The sequence below is a fragment of the Oncorhynchus gorbuscha genome, unplaced genomic scaffold, assembly GCF_021184085.1.
Source record: "Oncorhynchus gorbuscha isolate QuinsamMale2020 ecotype Even-year unplaced genomic scaffold, OgorEven_v1.0 Un_scaffold_2589, whole genome shotgun sequence".
NCBI classification, from domain to species: Eukaryota; Metazoa; Chordata; class Actinopteri; order Salmoniformes; family Salmonidae; genus Oncorhynchus; species Oncorhynchus gorbuscha.
In genome coordinates, this window is record NW_025747057.1 from 5778 (window position 1) to 30168 (window position 24391).

General features: G+C 43.3%; 1 protein-coding gene across 1 annotated transcript in view; it reads right to left on the bottom strand.

Moving 5' to 3' along the window:
• Positions 1-1405: 1405 nt before the first annotated feature.
• The window catches only part of LOC124026095 (voltage-gated potassium channel subunit beta-1-like), a 50452-nt gene continuing 27466 nt past the window's right edge, over positions 1406-24391 (bottom strand). The window contains exons 7-12 of the mRNA XM_046339266.1: positions 8020-8105; positions 7571-7691; positions 7177-7271; positions 6953-7073; positions 5740-5828; positions 1406-2921 (exon numbers count right to left, since the gene is read on the bottom strand). Coding sequence (XP_046195222.1) covers positions 2826-2921; positions 5740-5828; positions 6953-7073; positions 7177-7271; positions 7571-7691; positions 8020-8105 — 608 coding nt within the window. The 3' untranslated portion in view covers positions 1406-2825. The remainder of the gene's footprint in view (positions 2922-5739; positions 5829-6952; positions 7074-7176; positions 7272-7570; positions 7692-8019; positions 8106-24391) is intronic.

Here is a 24391-nt window from a genome sequence, read left to right on the forward strand (position 1 = left end):
GTCCCCTCGCCCATACCTGCACACATCAACAACAGTCACCCAAGAAGCATCATTACCCATTGCTCCACAAAAGCCGCGGGGGAACCACTACTTCAAGGTCTCAGAGCAAGTGACGTCACCGATTGAAGCGCGATTTAGCGCGCACCACCGCTAACTAGCTAGCTATTTACATCCGTTACACTCACCCCCCTTTTGACCTCCTCCTTTTCCGCAGCAACCAGTGATCCGGGTCAACAGCATCAATGTAACAGTATTATTTTATACCCATACCCGGGCGCGAACCATGGACCCTCTGCACACATCAACAACTGACACCCACGAAGCATCGTTACCCATCGCTCCACAAAAGCCGCGGCCCTTGCAGAGCAAGGGGAACCACTACTTCAAGCTCTCAGAGCAAGTGACGTCACCGATTGAAACGCTATTTAGCGCGCACCACCGCTAACTAGCTAGCTATTTCACATCTGTTACAGCAGCATCATGCTGTGGGGATGTTTTTCATTGGCAGCGACTGTGAAACTGGTCAGAATTGAAGGAATGATGGATAGTGCTAAATACAGGGAAATTCTTGAGGAAAAACTTTTTCAGTGTTCCAGAGATTTGAGACTGGGACAGAGGTTCACCTTCCAGCAGGAAAGTGACCCAAAGCATACTGCTAAAGCAACACTCTTGTGGTTTAAGGCGAAACATTTAAATGTCTTGGAATGGCTTAGTTAAAGCCCAGACCTCAATCCAATTGAGAATCTGTGGTATGACTTAAATATTGCTGTACACCAGCGGAACCCATCCAACTTGAAGGAGCTGGAGCAGTTTTGCCTTGAAGAGTGGGCAACAATCCCAGTGGCTAGATGTGCCAAGCTTATGGAGACATACCCCAAGAGACTTGCAACTTAAATTGCTGCGAAAGGTGGCTCTACAAAGTATTGACTTGGGGGAAGGGGGGGGGGTGTGAATAGTTTTGCACCCCCAAGTTCTGTTTTTTTTGTAATTTCTTGTTTGTTTCACAATAAAAATGATTTTGCACCTTCAAAGTGGTAGACATGTTGTGTAGATCAAATGATACAAACCCCCCCCAAAATCCATTTTAATTCCAGATTGTAAGGCAACAAAATAGGGAAAATGCCAATGGGGTTGAATACTTTTGCAAGCCACTGTACTTGGTTTTCAAATAGAGGAATCTAGAAATCTTTTTGTTGTCACGTTCTGCTGGTAAAAGCTACATAATGACATTGGTAGGCTACATCCACAACTTTAGAAGGACAGTTTTCCAATGACGTCATCAATTCTATTCTAACTTTTCGTTCACAAATGTTTGTTTCTTTGTATTGGAACCTTGTCTATGCCTTACCTTTTAAAAGGACATATTTTCAATACTTCTAGATATGAGGTGTTTCTGCACAGAGAATACAATCGTTCACACTGGATATTTATTTATACACAGTATGTACAAATTAACAACAACAACTACATCAATTAAGGAGTCTTTACTGAACTCTCAACCTCTGACATAATCTCATTATACCATTTTACATTTGAACAGACATTGTATTCAGTTTTAGCCCAGGTGCAATGACAAAGGGTAGAATATACATCATATACATCAGTTTAACTTGGATAAAACGAAAATATATCGGTATGTGCAATGAGGGCACTAGATAGCATCCAGTGGTACTGCTTACACCAACGGTAGACCTATGTACATGCCTGCAATATCTGTTTGCAGAAGAGTATGCATTGTTAGAGAGAAATGGGGAGATACTATGAAAGTACTATCATAATACTGTGTTCTTCTGCATTCATTGACAAAAATATATATAATCAGTTAACAGTCATTACACATGTCGTTTTGAAATATTCAATCCAACACAACCCTGTTGGTATTTTAACATCACAATGGGGGGAAAAAAGTTCAAAAACCACAAGATGTCAGCATGTATCGAAACAGTTAATTATCACGACAACAATTCAGGGTTAGGTAAGAACTTAGGTTGTAGGATAGGAGGGGCTCAGCCAGCACTGACCGTCATGGACAGATCATTAGTCCATGTCCATCACTTTGAGGACAGGAACACAGTCCTCTGTCTAAGAGTTTGTTCTCATGAATGTCCCGTTTAGCCTACAAAGGCTTCTACACAGAATGCGGGACAGCTGGCTGTGCCATAAGGGATTTGCACATCAGATTCAGTGGAGGTTGGTGAGGGGAGAACAGCTCATAATAACGGCTGGAATGGAGTAAATGGAATGGTATCAAAAACATGGTTTTCATGTGTTTGATACAATTCTATTCTATCCATTACAGTCTATTTCAGCCATTATTATGAGCCGTCCTTGCCTCAGCAGCCTCAACTGATTCAGGTGATCTTAGTCTGACTTAATTGCTATCTTGATAACGGCTAGTTAGTTCGGCAGGTTTGAGCTGCACTGAAGTGGAGTGGATGAGCTGTGTGGCATGCATGCTTTGTCAAGCAGAGCTCTCAGTTAACGACACTGACTACTGGTTGATCTTTATTCGGGTGTGGCAGGACGAGGAACTGCGTAGAACACACACACACACACACACACACACACACACACACACACACACACACACACACACACACACACACACACACACACACACACACACACACACACACACACACACACACACACACACACACACACACACACACACACACACACACACACACACACACACACACACACACACACACACACACACACAAACAGGGTTGGGCACACAATGACTGGAGGTGCCACTGACTGGAGGTGCCACTGATGAGAGCTGGTCCAGAATAGTCACAGTTCTGAAGAACGGCTCCATCCTAATGTGCTTGTTGGAAGTCCTTCTTCCTGTGGGGTTGGTTTCCCAAGACGTGGTCAATCTCTGTGGCAATGCCTGCTGTCATCTTTGGAATGACCTAGAATACATGAAGAAGAGAAACAATACCATTGATTCATTCAGTTGTTATGTTGGTAGTAGTAGTTAGTTGGTAACTACACCACAATAGGCATCCATAATTGTAAATAAACAGTGTAGGCATAGACTAGAGAAGGGGAGCTGTATGAGTGCTGAGAAATCGTTGTCAGTGTCCCAAATTGATGCCTAAACCGTGCACCTTTAGCCTCGCCAGCCAGCCGGATCTGTGAACAATCTATCATGGTCCAAACACGCCAAGACAGTTGTGAAGACCATCATTACATGTGAAGACTGTTCATTTATCAAATCAATTCTCTGTCATTTAATTACGTGATTAAACTAATCATGTAACTTTAATTAACTAGGAAGCCGGAGCACCACGGGAAAATGTTTAAAGAGTGTTTATTTCACGAATATAACTCTTCAGATATTTTCCCTCACTTATTAATGTATTATGATCTCATCAGGCATATTCTGAATGTCACAAACCCTTGGATATCTGCACGAACCTTAACATAGATCATGAATCAGCGATATACAAATTGGCTTAATTACTTATTTACTAAGTAACTAACTCACAGAATTACATAAACACACACACACACACACATTGGTTACTGACATGATAGAAAAGTCCCTAGTGGGCTAAACTGATATGACGGCTTGGTAGACAAAGGCAAGGGGGTGGGGACAGTTCGAGAGCGGGAAACAGTTGATAACTACACTTATGAAATGCTAATACTTTTAACATGAACAGCCCCTCATTCGAAAATAAATAGCAGTTTACATATTTACATCTGTATGCCTTTGTTGTCCCTCTCTGATCACCGGTCCGTCCGCTGGATAGTCAGACGACAGAAAGCCTCTGGTTTGTCCACCAGAGATCAAAGTCTGTTGTAGTTGTTATAATGGATACTTCAGAGTACCATTCAGAAATGTTCTTAAACGGATGCATTTACCAGACTAAAGTATTTAAACAGCTGCAGCCTGAATAATTGGTTTTTATTTTGTAGATTTTTTCACCATTTCAGCATGGGAATGACCTCCACGTTCTCTCGTCTTTTGCTTTGGTAGAGTTGTAGTTTGAACCACACACCAGCTTCACCTAGCATGTTTTTTCTATAGAGTGATAGCCATTCCAACGGGGGGACATCGGTCCCGGCCTTATCGACAATAGCAAGATGAGGGAGGCTCACAAGGCTACTGCATCTAAGATGATTTGATAGGTACAGTATAAGACATATGGTGTAACTTCCACTCAGCTTATCAGTGAGCAAGTGGAGCTACTACTATATTGCGTACACCTGTCAAATCCTCCCAGATCTCCACACGTAGTACATAGGGCACAGGCACAGGAGGCTGCTGAGGGGAGGACGGCTCATAATAATGTTTGCAATGGAAAAAAAATGGAATGGCATCAAACACCTGGAAACCACTAAGTTAAGGATCTTCAGACTAAACAGCTCCCTCTGAAACTGGATCCTGGACTTCCTGATGGCCGACCCCAGGTGGTAAGGGTAGGCAACAACACGTCTGCCACGCTGATCCTAAAAACTGTGGCCCCTCAGGGGTGTGTACTTAGTCCACACCTGTACTCCCCATTCACCCATGACTGCGTCAAATACGACTCCAACAACATCATTAAGTTTGCTGACAACACAACAATCACCGACAACGATGAGACAGCCTGTAGGGAGGAGGTCAGAGAACTGGAAGTGTGGTGCCAGGACAACAACCTCTCCCTCAATGTGAGTCAGACAAAGAAGCTGATCGTGGACTACAGGAAAAGGCGGGCTGAACAGGCCCCCATTAACATCAACGGGGCTGTAGTAGAGCGGGTCGAGAGTTTCAAGTTCCTTGGTGTCCACATCACCAACAATCTATCATGGTCCAAACACACCAAGACAGTTGTGAAGAGGGCATGACAAAACCTTTCCCCCCTCAGGAGACTGAAAAGATTTGGCATGGGTCCCCAGATCCTCAAAAGGTTCTACAGCTGCACCATCAAGAGCATCCTGACCGGTTGCATCACTGCCTGGTACGGCAACTGCTCGGCATCTGACCGTAAGGCGCTAAAGAGGGTTGTGCGTACGGCCCAGTACATCACTGGGGCCAAGCTTCCTGCCACCCATGACGTATATAATAGGCGGTGTCAGAGGAAAGCCCATAAAAAAAATTGTCGGACTCCTGTCACCGAAGTCATAGACTGTTTTCTCTGCTACCGCATAGCAAGCGGTACCAGAGCCCCAAGTCTAGGTCCAAAAGGCTCCTTAACAGCTTCTACCCCCAAGCCATGAGACTGCTGAACAATTAATCAAATGCCAGCCAGACTATTTACATTGACCCCCCCCCCCCCCCCACTGCTGTACACTGCTGTACACTCGCTGTTGTACACTGCTGCTACTCGCTGTGTATTATCTATACATAGTCACTTCACCCCTACCTACATGTACAAATTACCTCTAACATGTACCCCCGCACACTGACTCGGTACCGGTACCCCCTATATATAGCCTCGTTATTGTTATGCTATTGTGTTACTTTTTAGTATTTTTTTACTTTAGTTTATTTGGTAAATATTTTCTTAACTCTTCTTGAACTTTACTGTTGGTTAAGGCCTTGTAAAGTAAGCATTTCACTGTAAGGTCTACACTTGTTGTATTCGGCGCATGTGACAAATAAAGTTTGATTTGATTTGTTTGATGTTTTTGTGATCATTCCACCTACTCCGCTCCAGCCATTAACGTGAGCCCGTTCTCCCCAACAACCTCCTGTGGGCATCGAGTCTCAGGGTAAACTATATTAGAGAAGCTCCTTACCTCCATGGCCCTCAGATTCTCTGCAAGCTGGATGGGGTTGGATGTTCCCAGCAGCACTGAGCTCACTCCTTCATTTCTCAGACACCAGGCTGCAGACAGAGAGAAGGGGAGGTAACAGGGTTGAGTTCATCAGGGCATGCAATGGAAAACATTTTGCAATGGAAAAAGAAAATATACGTTTGTTATTGGACAAGTCCCTTATGGAGGTAGCCCCTCCATTACTCGTAAAGGGTTGTCTTCCACATCCAGCATGGTTATTTGTCTATTTTTTGGGGTACCTTTGTTTTACCAGGTTAGTCTCATTGAGATGAACAATCTCTTAAAATACCTGGCCAAAATAGCAGCACACAAAGTTGCAGACACATTTATAACATAAAACACAAAGCACTACAGTTTTAAAAATAGACATTTACACATTGAACAGCAGGATGGTTTGGGAAAGTGTGGTGCAACTAGGGTTCAAAACATTGACAGCCCCACCATTTCATTTGGCATCATAGTGTGTAACCCTTCTTTAAAACAAATTATAGGGACGAGCGCCTGTAATTTCAGCACCCTTTGAAGCTCGTTCCATGCGTGTGATTGGGCTCCCGAGTGGCGCAGTGGTCTAAGGCACTGCATCTCAGTGCTAGAGGTATTGCTACAGACCCTGGTTTGATTCCAGGCTGTATCACAACTGGCCATGATTGGGAGTCACATTGGGCGGTGCACAATTGGTCCAGCATTGTTTGGCTGGGATAGGCCGTCATTTTAAATAAGAATTTGATCCTAACTCCCTTGCTCAGTTAAATAGAATTAAAAAATGAAGTAAGGGGCAGAGAACTTGAAAGCTTTTTTTCTCTACAGGCCATAAGGCACAATCAAGTGAACGCAGGCGATAGTTTTAATTTGTCTGCTGGACAATGTAGTTACACAAGTTAAATGGGAGCCGTCTCAATATGGCCTTCTGAATAAAACCTACCAATGATTGAATCTCCGAAGAGCTAAGGAAGACGAGCCCACTCTCATGTCAAGGTTACAGTGATGTGTGAGGGCTTTGGTACACAATATATCACCAAAATCAATTACAGGCTTGAAAGTAGTGGAAACAAGCCACTTTCTCGCTTGGAAAAAAACCCAGGACTTGTTACTAAAATAAAAATGCTATTTGAGCCTAAGCTTTGTGAAAACCATCCACTTTGTCTTTTCAGCATTTGTGTTACTGATATCTTACCGATAGCTAATTGTGGCAGAGTGCAGCCCAGCTTTTCAGAGATGGTAGTGAGCTCCTTCAGCTTGGCCTGTTGTTTCCTCCCTTCTTCGCTCACTATCTTATCCTTTAACCAGGCGTATGGCTGGAAGAGAGGAAGAAGACCCGTCTTAGACACCACCTGAGGAACAAGCTGACATTCATAAATCCCCTCAGATGTTGTTGGGACAAGCCGATATGAGCAGTACCTTCATGGAGGCCCTGGAGCATTCTGGGATGCCATTCTCATACTTTCCAGTGATGATTCCACAGGCTAGAGGTGACCAGGAGACCACACCCACACCTGCAATGGCACATGGGAGTTAGGTCGGTCACATGACAGGCAGGGTAATTATCACATTATCATGGTACTGAAGGACAAAAGTATCAAGAGTTTACCTTTTGCAGTTTGGAATATTGATTCAGCTCGACATCAGACCACTTTTGACAAACTTTGAATTTTGGGGTGAACTACTACTGCACAGTCTGTTACCAATCTGATCCTGGTTGTGCATTTCAAGGGTGTTTATAGGACACTTGAATGCAGTCCCAAAGTGTGACAAATCTAAAAAGTTTGTGAGATGGTGTTACTATTACACCTGCCTATCTTATGGTAGAGCTCAGGTAGCTGTGTCTCCACCTTGTCCCTCTGGAAGAAGTGGTACTCAGCCTGCTCACACACCGGAGGGATCAGGTTAAACTGCCGTGCAACCGAGTACGCTTCCTGAAAAAAAATTGAGAGGAGAAGGGAAGAGGGGCAGAACCAAGGTGAGAACAATGCTGACTCTGTTCACCTTTTCATGTTAATGTCAGACCAAACTTCCATAACTTCAAAAGTATTGATATTCCCAGACAGCACCTGAACTTTTCAGACTTCATTCTCATTTTCAACCACCATAATGTCTGTTTACTCTCTAATGTCAGACTTCAAAAGCATTTATATCCTAAGCATGTTACAGGGAATTATGTGGACAGATCGTGCAGGTCTACACACTGCTGAAGAGAATATGATGTTGACGTATTGGGAGTTGAGAGAGAATTTGCCTACTTACCATAATCTCCATGGCAGACCATCGTGATGTCCCCCAGTACATGGACATGCCATTGTTGATCAAATGGGTCATCGCCCTCACAATCTCTGCAGAGACAAAAACATTAAAAACCTGCTAGCTACGGGAGGGTTACGGGAGGGATACAGGAGGGATATGGGAGGGACAGTAGGTGTAGGTTGCTGTTTCCCACATTCTGTAAGAAGGGAGTCAAGAGAGTTTAGCAAAAATAAGGGGAAATAATGTTCTAAAGAAACGTTCAACAACCTTATATGACTGGTCCATTCATCTGTACATGGAAGGTTGTGTTTTGAGTGGAACGTCCCTTCTCACAGATGAAACCTGATAGGATGAAGATACTCTAACTTGTAGGAGTAGTTCTGAGACATTAGAGGGCGCCTCAGCTCCTTCTTCTACAACCTCAGAAAGATCACTTCTCATTAGCTAGAATCCTTCATTGGTGAAACTGAAACTGACATGTCAGTTTGGGATATTAGAACAACAAAGAAGTTACCGCAAACAACAAACCCATTTATATTTCATTATTATTATATATTTTTTTATTAAACTTGGAAAGTCAGTTAATAACAAATTCTTATTTAAAATGACAGCCCACCCCCCAGGCCAAACCCTAACTGGGACGACACTGGACCAATTGTGCGCCACCCTATGGGACTCCCAATCACGGCCGGTTGTGATACAACCTGGAATCAAACCAGAGTCTGTAGTGATGCCTCTAGGATTGAGATGCTGCGCCACTTTAGTCATCTTTTCTTTTTTTTCACAGACATTTTGAATGAAGGGACCATTTCAATTCCATCTGCATGTCTGTATTGCCGCCGAGCTCCAATACCACAGCTGAGTGCATCAATTAATCCATTCAGTTCAGTCTCATTGAATAATAATCGCCAAACAACCTCTCAAAAGGCTCGAGTCAGAAGCCATTTGAAAGCAAGCCTGCAGCTAAAGGGGCGAGTTTAAAAAAACTATACAAACAAAAGGGAAACCGGTGAAAGGATTCGTACCACGAAACCCAGAATATATCCTCCATCCTTCTATGGCCAGTGCAGAGGAAGATTTCATATGAGATAATGTTTGCTGAGGTAATATTAATCCAAACGCCAAATGCCGCAGTGCCAGACTGAAAAGACCCAGTCAGCTGAGAGAGAGAGAGAGAGAGAGAGACAGAGAGAGAGAGAGAGACGGAGAGAGAGAGAGAGAGAGGGAGACACAGAGAGAGAGAGACGGAGAGAGAGAGAGAGAGAGAGAGAGAGAGAGAGAGAGAGAGAGAGAGAGAGAGAGAGAGAGAGAGAGAGAGAGAGAGAGAGAGAGAGAGACGGAGAGAGGGAGAGAGAGAGAGAGAGAGAGAGAGAGAGAGAGAGAGAGAGAGAGAGAGAGAGAGAGAGAGAGAGAGAGAGAGAGAGAGAGAGAGAGAGAGAGAGAGAGAGAGAGAGAGACGGAGAGAGGGAGAGAGAGAGAGAGAGAGACGGAGAGAGAGAGAGACGGAGAGAGAGGGAGAGAGACAGAGAGAGAGAGAGAGAGACAGAGAGACAGAGAGAGAGAGAGACAGAGAGAGACAGAGAGAGAGAGAGAGACAGAGAGAGAGAGAGAGACAGAGAGAGAGACGGAGAGAGAGAGAGAGAGAGAGAGAGAGAGAGAGAGAGAGAGAGAGAGACAGAGAGAGAGAGAGAGAGAGAGAGAGACAGAGAGAGACAGAGAGAGAGAGAGAGAGAGGAGAGACAGAGACAGAGACAGAGACAGAGACAGAGACAGAGACAGAGAGAGAGAGACAGAGACAGAGAGAGAGAGAGAGAGAGAGAGAGGAGAGAGAGAGAGAGCGAGACGGAGAGAGAGAGAGAGAGAGAGAGAGAGAGAGAGAGAGAGAGACGGAGAGAGAGACAGAGAGAGAGACAGAGAGAGAGAGAGAGAGAGAGAGAGAGAGAGAGAGAGAGAGAGAGAGAGAGAGAGAGAGAGAGAGAGAGAGAGAGAGAGAGAGAGAGAGAGAGAGACGGAGAGAGAGAGAGACAGAGAGAGAGAGAGAGAGAGAGACGGAGGGAGAGAGAGACGGAGAGAGAGTGAGAGAGACAGAGAGAGAGAGAGAGAGAGAGAGAGACAGAGAGAGAGAGAGACAGAGAGAGAGAGAGAGAGACAGAGAGAGAGAGAGACAGAGAGAGACAGAGAGAGACAGAGAGAGAGACTGAGAGAGACAGAGACAGAGAGAGAGAGAGAGATGACAGATGATGGAGCAGAAGTCTCTCGTAGTGGACCTTTGTCGGTTCTGTTTGGCCTCAGGGTATAGAGTGGTACTGCAGGGTCATGGTGGTGTGGAGATGCACCAGAAAGCTGATATTTATTAATGGGAGTAAGTAATGCAAGGATACAAGGTGTCTAACCAAGAGAGACCGGAATCTCTGGAACATGTGATTCAATACCATGTACTTAATATGTCCCGCAAGGGGCAATTATGCTTGGCAAGCAGTGCAATTTGGTAGCTATACAATAATGTACATCTCTCTCTTTCTTTCTCTTTTAATCCACCCTCTGCCCTTCTCTACCTCTCTCCTTTTATCTGTCTTTCTTTCTTTCTCTAAACAAAACAAGAATACATTGGCGTGACGATAACACAGTACAACTCAACAGGCCTATATTGAAGAAAAGGAAATCACACAGAGAGTTTAGATGATAAAATGATACCCTTACAGACCTGTGGTCTAATCAACAAATTCAATTGCAACAGGATGCTGAAGGATAAAATGTAAAACAGGGAGATTAATGAAGTTGAAAGCGAACCTAGATCAGAGTGGGATAAAAAAATAAAAAAAGAGTGATTCCCTTTCATGAGCAGCTCATTCTGCGAGCCTACATACAGCAGAGAGAGTCAGAGTGTGTGGGTGAAACAGGTGGGAGGTGGAGAGGAGAACATGTCAGGCGTGAACAACAATACATTTGTTCTGAGAGGGAAAGAGAGAGGGGGGGGAGAAAAACAGAGAAAGATAAAGACTGAAAGAGATGGAGAGATTGCTGGGGGCGTGTGTTGGTCATCAAATTCTATGAATTCTTAGCCAATGGTTCACCTGAGCTTCCAAGGTAATGGTAGATTACCAATGCCTATACCCATAGCAACAGAGTAGCCTGATGTACACTCACAAAACAACACTTCATATGCCCTCTTTCACAACAATGCCCTTTTCAGTGGCCTGCCCTAAGGCTCAAAAGTTCCAGCAAGTCATTACTTTCCAACCCCAGGCCTGGCTGGGGGGTATATCTCATGTTAACGGATTGCTTGCTGTGTACACTGTGGGCAGAGGTCAGACAAATATTGGTATTTAGCAAAAGCAGAAGGATGAGTGGGTTTGAGGTGTGTGTATTTAATTTGTTTGTTTGTCTCTGTGTGTGAATCTATGTGTGTTTGAGCATGTGTGTGTGTTTGCGTGTGTGTGTTTGCCTTTATGTGTGAGTTTGTCTGCTTGTTTGCTGTCTAACACCCCACTGATAAACACTGTGCTGTGTTTATGTCACGTTGTATAATGATTGGAAACAGGCGCAAGAATACGAAAATAGTTTTTTTTATGACACTACCCAAAATAGCGTACGCCATGAACATGACGGGGCCGAAGCTCCAAAACAAACACACAAAGAGCAATAAATACACGAGACCCATTACAACAATACACGGGACGAGACCCTTAATAACAATACACGGGACGAGACCCGTAACAACAATACACGGGACGAGACCCGTAACAACAATACACAGGACGAAACCCATAACAACATTACACGGGACGGGACCCGTATTAACAATACACAGGACGAAACCCATAACAACAATACACAGGACGAAACCCATAACAACAATACACGGGACGAGACCCGTATTAACAATACACAGGACGAAACCCATAACAACAATACACGGGACGAGACCCGTATTAACAATACACGGGACGAGACCCGTATTAACAATACACGGGACGAGACCCGTAATAACAATACACGGGACGAGACCCGTTACAACAATACACGGGACGAGACCCGTTTCAACAATACACGGGACGAGACCCGTAACAACAATACACGGGACGAGACCCGTTACAACAATACACGGGACGAGACCCGTAATAACAATACACGGGACGAGACCAATAATAACAATACACGGGACGAAACCCATAACAACAATACACGGGACGAGACCAATAATAACAATACACGGGACGAGACCAATAATAACAATACACGGGACGAAACCCATAACAACAATACACGGGACGAGACCCATATTAACAATACACGGGACGAGACCCATAACAACAATACACGGGACGAGACCCGTAATAACAATACACGGGACGAAACCCGTAACAACAATACACGGGACGAGACCCGTATTAACAATACACAGGACGAAACCCATAACAACAATACACAGGACGAAACCCATAACAACAATACACGGGACGAGACCCGTATTAACAATACACAGGACGAAACCCATAACAACAATACACGGGACGAGACCCGTAATAACAATACACGGGACGAGACCCTTAATAACAATACACGGGACGAGACCCGTAACAACAATACACGGGACGAGACCCGTAACAACAATACACAGGACGAAACCCATAACAACAATACACGGGACGGGACCCGTATTAACAATACACAGGACGAAACCCATAACAACAATACACAGGACGAAACCCATAACAACAATACACGGGACGAGACCCGTATTAACAATACACAGGACGAAACCCATAACAACAATACACGGGACGAGACCCGTATTAACAATACACGGGACGAGACCCGTAATAACAATACACGGGACGAGACCCGTAATAACAATACACGGGACGAGACCCGTAATAACAATACACGGGACGAGACCCGTAATAACAATACACGGGACGAGACCCGTTACAACAATACACGGGACGAGACCCGTTTCAACAATACACGGGACGAGACCCGTAACAACAATACACGGGACGAGACCCGTTACAACAATACACGGGACGAGACCCGTAATAACAATACACGGGACGAGACCAATAATAACAATACACGGGACGAAACCCATAACAACAATACACGGGACGAGACCAATAATAACAATACACGGGACGAGACCAATAATAACAATACACGGGACTAAAACCCATAACAACAATACACGGGACGAGACCCATATTAACAATACACGGGACGAGACCCATAACAACAATACACGGGACGAGACCCGTAATAACAATACACGGGACGAGACCCGTATTAACAATACACAGGACGAAACCCATAACAACAATACACAGGACGAAACCCATAACAACAATACACGGGACGAGACCCGTATTAACAATACACAGGACGAAACCCATAACAACAATACACGGGACGAGACCCGTATTAACAATACACGGAACGAGACCCGTAATAACAATACACGGGACGAGACCCGTAATAACAATACACGGGACGAGACCCGTAATAACAATACACGGGACGAGACCCGTAATAACAAGTACACACTAACACGGTAACACACAAGGCGATAGAACAGAGCACAGGTACTCACAAGACCAATGGACATGGAACAAAAATCAACAAGGACCAAGGAGAACAGAGGGCACATATCTACACATACTAATCAGGGGGAATGGGAACCAGGTGTGCGTAATGAGAGAAGACAGTCCGGGGTCGGTGGTAATGATCCAGTTCAGTGACGCCTAGAAGGGAATGAGCAGCAGTACCGGGGGAATCTGTGACAGTTTAAGCCTTATCCTTCCACGCAGGTGTTTGTGAACAGAGCGAGACGCCTGTCCTTGAGATTCCTACTGCAGTAAGCCATCACAATAAAGCTGGGGTGAGACAGGGACTGAGGCATCTATCCTGCCTGGCAGCTTCTGTGGCTTATAGGAGGACAAACCAAGGACAGACACCTCACTCCAGGCACTTGTGGACACATTTGTCTCTCTTTCTTTCTCTTGGAACCCACCCTCTACCCTTCTTTCTACCTCTTTCTATCTATCTCAACCTCTCTCCCTCTCATCTCTCTCTCTGAATGACTCCACCCTTCTTTCTATCTCAACCTCTCTCCCCCTCATCTCTCTCTCTGAATGACTCCACCCTCTACCCTTCTATCTATCTCAACCTCTCTCCCCCTCATCTCTCTCTCTGAATGACTCCACCCTCTACCCTTCTATCTATCTCAACCTCTCTCCCCCTCATCTCTCTCTCTGAATGACTCCACCCTCTACCCTTCTATCTATCTCAACCTCTCTCCCCCTCATCTCTCTCTCTGAATGACTCCACCCTCTACCCTTCTATCTCAACCTCTCTCCCCTCATCTCTCTCTCTGAATGACTCCACCCTCTACCCTTCTATCTATCTCAACCTCTCTCCCCCTCATCTCTCTCTCTGAATGACTCCACCCTCTACCCTTATATCTATCTCAACCTCTCTCCCCCTCATCTCTCTCTCTGAATGACTAAGCCAGGGCAGACAGATACAGGAATATAGATACAGAGGCTCCATACACAGTGTTGTGAATTAATTGGATATGTTTAGAGGACTGAAAATATGGTTTTATTTGTGCTGCTGAGGGAGGGAGGGATGGAGGGATGGAGGGTGGGTGGGTGGGTGGGTGGAAAAAGAGGGATAGATGGATGGATAAAAACCTTGTTTATGCTTCTTTTGATGAGTCAACCTGTCCGCCTGTAAACCTGTCTGCCTGTCAACCTGTTAACCTGTCTGCCTGTCAACCTGTCTGCCTGTCATCCTATCTGCCTGTCAGCCTGTCTGACAGTCAGCCTGTCTGCCTGTCAACTTGTTAACCTATCTGCCTGTCTGACAGTCAGCCTGTCAACCTGTCTGCCTGTCAACCTGTCTGACAGTCATCCTGTCTGCCTGTCAACTTGTTAACCTATCTGCCTGTCTGACAGTCAGCCTGTCAACCTGTCAACCTGTCTGCCTGTCAACCTGTCTGACAGTCAGCCTGTCTGCCTGTCAACTTGTCAACCTGTCAGCCTGTCTGACAGTCAGCCTGTCTGCCTGTCAACTTGTCAACCTGTCAGCCTGTCTGCCTGTCAACTTGTCAACTTGTCAACCTGTCAGCCTGTCTGCCTGTCAACTTGTCAACTTGTCAACCTGTCAGCCTGTCTGACTGTCTTTTCATCTTTATCTGTTTGTGTTTCCATTTGTGGCCCTGTTAATATTGTGTTAATACTGTCTTAAACTCATAGGTGCACGAGAAGAGAATTCTCTTCGATTATAATCACAGCCGTATATATTCCCCCCCAAGCAGACACATCGATGGCTCTGAACGAACTTTATTTGACTCTTTGCAAACTGGAAACCATACATCCTGAGGCTGCATTCATTGTAGCTGGGGATTTTAACAAGGCTAATCTGAAAACAAGACTCCCTAAATTGTATCAGCATATCGATTGCGCAACCAGGGCTGGAAAAACCTTGGATCATTGTTACTTTAACTTCCGCGACGCATATAAGGCCCTGCCCCGCCCTCCTTTCAGGAAAAGCTGACCACGACTCCATTTTGTTGATCCCTGCCTACAGACAGAAACTAAAACAAGTAGCTCCCACGCTGATGTCTGTCCAACGCTGGTCCGACCAAGCTGATTCCACACTCCAAGACTGCTTCCATCACGTGGACTGGGATATGTTTCGTATTGCGTCAGATAACAACATTGACGAATACGCTGATTCGGTGTGCGAGTTCATTAGAACGTGCGTTGAAGATGTCGTTCCCATAGCAATGATTAAAACATTCCCTAACCAGAAACCGTGGATTGATGGCAGCATTCACGTGAAACTGAAAGCGCGAACCACTGCTTTTAATCAGGGCAAGGTGTCTGGCAACATGACCGAATACAAACAGTGCAGCTATTCCTCCGCAAGGCTATCAAACAAGCTAAGCGTCAGTACAGAGACAAAGTAGAATCTCAATTCAACGGCTCAGACACAAGAGGCATGTGGCAGGGTCTACAGTCAATCATGGACTACAAGATGAAATCCAGCCCAGTCACGGACCAGGATGTCTTGCTCCCAGGCAGACTAAATCACTTTTTTGCCCGCTTTGAGGACAATACAGTGCCACTGACACGGCCTGCAACGAAAACATGCGGTCTCTCCTTCACTGCAGCCGAGGTGAGTAAGACATTTAAACGTGTTAACCCTCGCAAGGCTGCAGGCCCAGACGGCATCCCCAGCCGCGCCCTCAGAGCATGCGCAGACCAGCTGGCCGGTGTGTTTACGGACATATTCAATCAATCCCTATACCAGTCTGCTGTTCCCACATGCTTCGAGAGGGCCACCATTGATCCTTTTCCCAAGAAAGCTAAGGTAACTGAGCTAAACGACTACCGCCCCGTAGCACTCACTTCCGTCATCATGAAGTGCTTTGAGAGACTAGTCAAGGACCATATCACCTCCACCCTACCTGACACCCTAGACCCACTCCAATTTGCTTACCGCCCAAATAGGTCCACAGACGATGCAATCTCAACCACACTGCACACTGCCCTAACCCATCTGGACAAGAGGAATACCTATGTGAGAATGCTGTACATCGACTACAGCTCGGCATTCAACACCATAGTACCTGGGTCTCGACCCCGCCCTGTGCAACTGGGTACTGGACTTCCTGACGGGCCGCCCCCAGGTGGTGAGGGTAGGCAACAACATCTCCACCCCGCTGATCCTCAACACTGGGGCCCCACAAGGGTGCGTTCTGAGCCCTCTCCTGTACTCCCTGTTCACCCACGACTGCGTGGCCACGCACGCCTCCAACTCAATCATCAAGTTTGCGGACAACACAACAGTGGTAGGCTTGATTACCAACAACGACGAGACGGCCTACAGGGAGGAGGTGAGGGCCCTCGGAGTGTGGTGTCAGGAAAATAACCTCACACTCAACGTCAACAAAACTAAGGAGATGATTGTGGACTTCAGGAAACAGCAGAGGGAACACCCCCCTATCCACATCGATGGAACAGTAGTGGAGAGGGTAGTAAGTTTTAAGTTCCTCGGCATACACATCACAGACAAACTGAATTGGTCCACTCACACAGACAGCATCGTGAAGAAGGCTCAGGAGGCTGAAGAAATTTGGTTTGTCACCAAAGGCATTCACAAATTTCTGCAGATGCACAATCGAGAGCATCCTGGCGGGCTGTATCACCGCCTGGTATGGCAACTGCTCTCCAGAGGGTAGTGAGGTCTGCACAATGCATCACCGGGGGCAAACTACCTGCCCTCCAGGACACCTACACCACCCAATGTTACAGGAAGGCCATAAAGATCATCAAGGACAACAACCACCCTCCCACTGCCTGTTCACCCTGCTATCATCCAGAAGGCGAGGTCAGTACAGGTGCATCAAAGCTGGGACCGAGAGACTGAAAAACAGCTTCTATCTCAAGGCCATCAGACTGTTAAACAGCCACCACTAACATTGAGTGGCTGCTGCCAACACACTGACACTGACTCAACTCCAGCCACTTTAATAATGGGAATTGATGGGAAATGATGTAAAATATATCACTAGCCACTTTAAACAATGCTACCTAATATAATGTTACATACCCTACATTATTCATCTCATATGCATACGTATATACTGTACTCTATATCATCTACTGCATCCTTATGTAATACATGTATCACTAGCCACTTTAACTATGCCACTTTGTTTACATACTCATCTCATATGTATATACTGTACTCGATACCATCTACTGTATCTTGCCTATGCTGCTCTGTACCATCACTCATTCATATATCTTTATGTACATATTCTTTATCCCCTTACACTGTGTATAAGACAGTAGTTTTGGAATTGTTAGTTAGATTACTTGTTGGTTATTACTGCATTGTCGGAACTAGAAGCACAAGCATTTCGCTACACTCGCATTAACATCTGCTAACCATGTGTATGTGACAAATAAACTTTGATTTGATTTGAAGAGCGATCCGTGTAAACACATATAGTTGATCTCTTACTAGACTACCAGTTCCATAGTGATACATACTACAGGAGTAGCGTACTGTGCAGGAGGCTGTTGGTATCCTCATGATGAAGGCTGTGATGCTGAAACACACGGGTTTTAAATAACAACAAAGCATTTTCTATTGGTCTTCCAACAGTAGCTGAAAATGTCTCCCACGTCTGATCTATCACTGCAGAATTCTTTGTCCAGTCCAGTTCTTCATCATTCACAATGTATCACTCGGACCATGCTATTGGCAGTATATGACGTGTGTTGCCCTTTGACTCCGCTCTGCCTACTGTAGATGGAAATATCTATATATATGTAGATGTACAGTGGGCCAAAAAGTATTTAGTCAGCCACCAATTGCGCAAGTTCTCCCACTTAAAAAGATGAGAGAGGCCTGTAATTTTCATCATAGGTACACTTCAACTAATGACAGACAATATGAGAAAAAAAATTGTAGGATTTTTTATGAATGTATTTGCAAATTGTGGTGGAAAATAAATATTTGGTCAATAACAAAAGTTTATCTCAATACTTTGTTATACACCCTTTGTTGGCAATGACAGAGGTCAAACGTTTTCACAAGTCTTCACAAGGTTTTCACACACTGTTGCTGGTATTTTGGCCCATTTCTCCATGCAGATCTCCTCTAGAGCAGTGCATTTTTGGGGCTGTTGCTAGGCAACACTGACTTTCAACTCCCTCCAAAGATTTTCTATGGGGTTGAGATCTGGAGACTGGCTAGGCCACTCCAGGACCTTGAAATGCTTCTTACGAAGCCACTCCTTCATTGCCCGGGCGGAGTGTTTGGGATCATTGTCATGCTGAAAGACCCAGCCACGTTTCATCTTCAATGCCCTTGCTGATAGAAGGAGGTTTTCACTCAAAATCTCACGATACATGGCCCCATTCATTCTTTCCTTTACACGGATCGTCCTGGTCGTCCTGGTCCCTTTGCAGAAAAACAGCCCCAAAGCATGATGTTTCCACTCCCATGCTTCACAGTAGGTATGGTGTTCTTTGGATGCAACTCAACATTCTTTGTCCTCCAAACACGACGAGACGAGTTGACATTCTCCCAATCTTCTTCTGGATCTTCCAAATGCTCTCTAGCAAACTTCAGACGGGCATGGACATGTACTGGCTTAAGCAGGGGGACACGTCTGGCACTGCAGGATTTGAGTCCCTGGCGGCGTAGTATGTTACTGATGGTAGGCTTTGTTACTTTGGTCCCAGCTCTCTGCAGATCATTCACTAGGTCCCCTCGTGTGGTTCTGGGATTTCTGCTCACCGTTCTTGTGATCATTTTGACCCCACGGGGTGAGATCTTGCGTGGAGCCCCAGATCGAGGGAGATTATCAGTGGTCTTGTATGTCTTCCATTTCCTAATAATTGCTCCCCACAGTTGATTTCTTCAAACCAAGCTGCTTACCTATTGCAGATTCATACTTCCCAGCCTAGTGCAGGTCTATAATTTTGTTTCTGGTGTCCTTTGACAGCTCTTTGGTCTTGGCCATACTGGAGTTTGGAGTGTGACTGTTTGAGGTTGTGGACAGGTGTCTTTTATACTGATAACAAGTTCAAACAGGTGCCATTAAATCAGGGAACGAGTGGAGGACAGAGGAGCCTCTTAAAGAAGAAGTTACAGGTCTGTGAGAGCCAGAAATCTTTCTTGTTTGTAGGTGACCAAATACTTATTTTCCACCATAATTTGCAAATAAATTCATTGGAAATCCTACAATGTGATTTTCTGGATTTTATTTTCTCATTTTGTCTGTCATAGTTGAAGTGTACCTATGATGAAAATTACTCTCATCTTTTTAAGTGGGAGAACTTGCACAATTGGTGGCTGACTAAATACTTTTTTGCCCCACTGTATATCTGTATATATATGTATATATATGTATATATGTATGTGTATATATGTATATATATGTGGATGTATATCTATATATATATGTAGATGTATATCTATATATATATGTAGATGTATATCTATATATATATGTAGATGTATATATATATATATATATGTAGATGTATATCTATATATATATGTTGATGTATATCTATATATATATGTAGATGTATATCTATATATATATGTAGATGTATATATATATATATATGTAGATGTATATCTATATATATATGTAGATGTATATCTATATATATATATATATGTAGATGTATATCTATATATATATGTAGATGTATATGTAGATGTATATCTGTATGTATATGTAGATGTATATCTGTATGTATATGTAGATGTATATCTGTATGTATATGTAGATGTATATCTGTATGTATATGTAGATGTATATCTGTATGTATATGTAGATGTATATGTAGATGTATATCTGTATGTATATGTAGATGTATATGTAGATGTATATCTGTATGTATATGTAGATGTATATCTGTATGTATATGTAGATGTATATGTAGATGTATATGTAGATGTATATCTGTATGTATATGTAGATGTATATCTGTATGTATATGTAGATGTATATCTGTATGTATATGTAGATGTATATCTGTATGTATATGTAGATGTATATCTGTATGTATATGTAGATGTATATGTAGATGTATATCTGTATGTATATGTAGATGTATATCTGTATGTATATGTAGATGTATATCTGTATGTATATGTAGATGTATATGTAGATGTATATGTAGATGTATATCTGTATGTATATGTAGATGTATATGTAGATGTATATGTAGATGTATATCTGTATGTATATGTAGATGTATATGTAGATGTATATGTAGATGTATATCTGTATGTATATGTAGATGTATATCTGTATGATGTATATCTGTATGTATATGTAGATGTATATCTGTATGTATATGTAGATGTATGTATGTATGTAGATGTATATGTAGAGATGTATATCTGTATGTATATGTAGATGTATATCTGTATGTATATGTAGATGTATATCTGTATGTATATGTAGATGTATATGTAGATGTATATCTGTATGTATGTATATGTAGATGTATATCTGTATGTATATGTAGATGTATATCTGTATGTATATGTAGATGTATATGTAGATGTATATCTGTATGTATATGTAGATGTATATGTAGATGTATATGTAGATGTATATCTGTAGTATGTATATGTAGATGTATATCTGTATGTATATGTAGATGTATATGTAGATGTATATCTGTATGTATATGTAGATGTATATGTAGATGTATATGTAGATGTATATCTGTATGTATATGTAGATGTATGTAGATGTATGTAGATGTATATCTGTATGTATATGTAGATGTATATCTGTATGTATATGTAGATGTATATCTGTATGTATATGTAGATGTATATCTGTATGTATATGTAGATGTATATCTGTATGTATATGTAGATGTATATGTAGATGTATATCTGTATGTATATGTAGATGTATATCTTTATTTAAGTCATTTAGCAGACGCTCTTATCCAGAGCGACTAGGTGCATTCACCTTATACATCCAGTGGAACAGCCACTGTATCTAAATGTAGAAGGATGTATATCTGTATGTATATGTAGAGTGTATATTTTGACTGGGCTGAGATGTATATGGTAGATGTAGGGCCTGATATGTAGATGTATATCTGTATGTATATGTAGATGTGATATCTGTATGTATATAGCCCAGCCAGCAGCGATGTAGATGTATATGTGTGTGATGTATATGTAGATGTATATCTGATGTATATGTAGATGTATATCTGTAGGATGTATATGTAGATGTATATGTATGTCTGCCATGCAGAGATGCGATTCGCCACCTGTATATTAATTGTGTGTCTGTATGATAGGAGAGACCATGTATATGTATAGCGAGAATAGAGAGGCCTAGAACAGAGCCTCTCTGTATGTATATGTAGATGTATATCTGTATGTATATGTAGATGTATATCTGTATGTATATCTGTATGTATATGTATGTATATGTAGATGTATATCTGTATGTATATGTAGATGTATATCTGTATGTATATGTAGATGTATATGTAGATGTATATGTAGATGTATATCTGTATGTATATGTAGATGTATATGTAGATGTATATGTAGATGTATATGTAGATGTATATGTAGATGTATATCTGTATGATGATGTATATGTAGTATGTATATGTAGATGTATATCTGTATGTATATGTAGATGTATATCTGTATGTATATGTAGATGTATATCTGTATGTATGTAGATGTATATCTGTATGTATATGTAGATGTATATCTGTATGTAGAGATGTATATCTGTATGTATATGTAGATGTATATGTAGATGTATATGTAGATGTATATGTAGATGTATATCTGTATGTATATGTAGATGTATATCTGTATGTATATGTATGTATATCTGTATGTATATGTAGATGTATATCTGTATATGTATATGTATGGTTATATGGAAGAGAAGAATAGAAGAATGAAAGAAAGGAGGAGAGAATGATAGTAACAAAAATATACTTTTTACGAATGACCTCAGTTAGCCAACCCCCAGGGGGACGTGAGTAGTCACACACACACACACACACACACACACACACACACACACACACACACACACACACACACACACACACACACACACACACACACACACACACACACACACACACACACACACACACACACACACACACACACACACACACACACACGCACAGACGTATAAATACAATAACAATTAGAACATGAATAGATTCACTCAAAAGAAATCAGCACATTCCCCCCCCCTGAATAATATCATCCATGGGGATTTCATTAGGCACACAGAAATCTCTCACAATCTCATGTAATTATTCGCTGCTAACAACAACTCGAGCTTCCTGTACCATATATAGAACGAAGCTCTTGACGTTTAAAGCTCAGAAGAACCCCCACTAATATTGACCAATCTACAGAAAACCTGAGGGTTATCTCCTAAAATGAATTAAGAGGCATGTTAACCTGTTTCATGTGTTGGGAGGGGAGGCCAGTGTGTAGATAGTGGGTTAACCTGTTTCATGTGTTGGGAGGGGAGGCCAGTGTGTAGATAGTGGGTTAACCTGTTTCATGTGTTGGGAGGGGAGGCCAGTGTGGTAGATAGTGGGTTAACCTGTTTCATGTGTTGGGAGGGGAGGCCAGTGTGTAGATAGTGGGTTAACCTGTTTCATGTATTGGGAGGGTAGGCCAGTGTGTAGATAGTGGGTTAACCTGTTTCATGTGTTGGGAGGGGGCCAGTGTGTAGATAGTGGGTTAACCTGTTTCATGTGTTGGGAGGGGAGGCCAGTGTGTAGATAGTGGGTTAACCTGTTTCATGTGTTGGGAGGGGAGGCCAGTGTGTAGATAGTGGGTTAACCTGTTTCATGTGTTGGGAGGGGAGGCCAGTGTGTAGATAGTGGGTTAACCTGTTTCATGTGTTGGGAGGGAGGCCAGTGTATAAATAGTGGGTTAACCTGTTTCATGTGTTGGGAGGGGAGGCCAGTGTGTAGATAGTGGGTTAACCTGTTTCATGTGTTGGGAGGGGAGACCAGTGTATAAATAGTGGGTTAACCTGTTTCATGTGTTGGGAGGGGAGGCCAGTGTATAAATAGTGGGTTAACCTGTTTCATGTGTTGGGAGGGTAGGTCAGTGTGTAGATAGTGGGTTAACCTGTTTCATGTATTGGGAGGGTAGGTCAGTGTGTAGATAGTGGGTTAACCTGTTTCATGTATTGGGAGGGTAGGCCAGTGTGTAGATAGTGGGTTAACCTGTTTCATGTATTGGGAGGGTAGGCCAGTGTGTAGATAGTGGGTTAACCTGTTTCATGTGTTGGGAGGGGAGGCCAGTGTGTAGATAGTGGGTTAACCTGTTTCATGTGTTGGGAGGGGAGGCCAGTGTGTAGATAGTGGGTTAACCTGTTTCATGTGTTGGGAGGAGGCCAGTGTGTAGATAGTGGGTTAACCTGTTTCATGTGTTGGGAGGGGAGGCCAGTGTGTAGATAGTGGGTTAACCTGTTTCATGTGTTGGGAGGGGGAGGCCAGTGTATAAATAGTGGGTTAACCTGTTTCATGTGTTGGGAGGGGAGGCCAGTGTGTAGATAGTGGGTTAACCTGTTTCATGTGTTGGGAGGGGAGACCAGTGTATAAATAGTGGGTTAACCTGTTTCATGTGTTGGGAGGGGAGGCCAGTGTGTAGATAGTGGGTTAACCTGTTTCATGTGTTGGGAGGGGAGGCCAGTGTATAAATAGTGGGTTAACCTGTTTCATGTGTTGGGAGGGGAGGCCAGTGTGTAGATAGTGGGTTAACCTGTTTCATGTGTTGGGAGGGGAGGCCAGTGTGGTAGATAGTG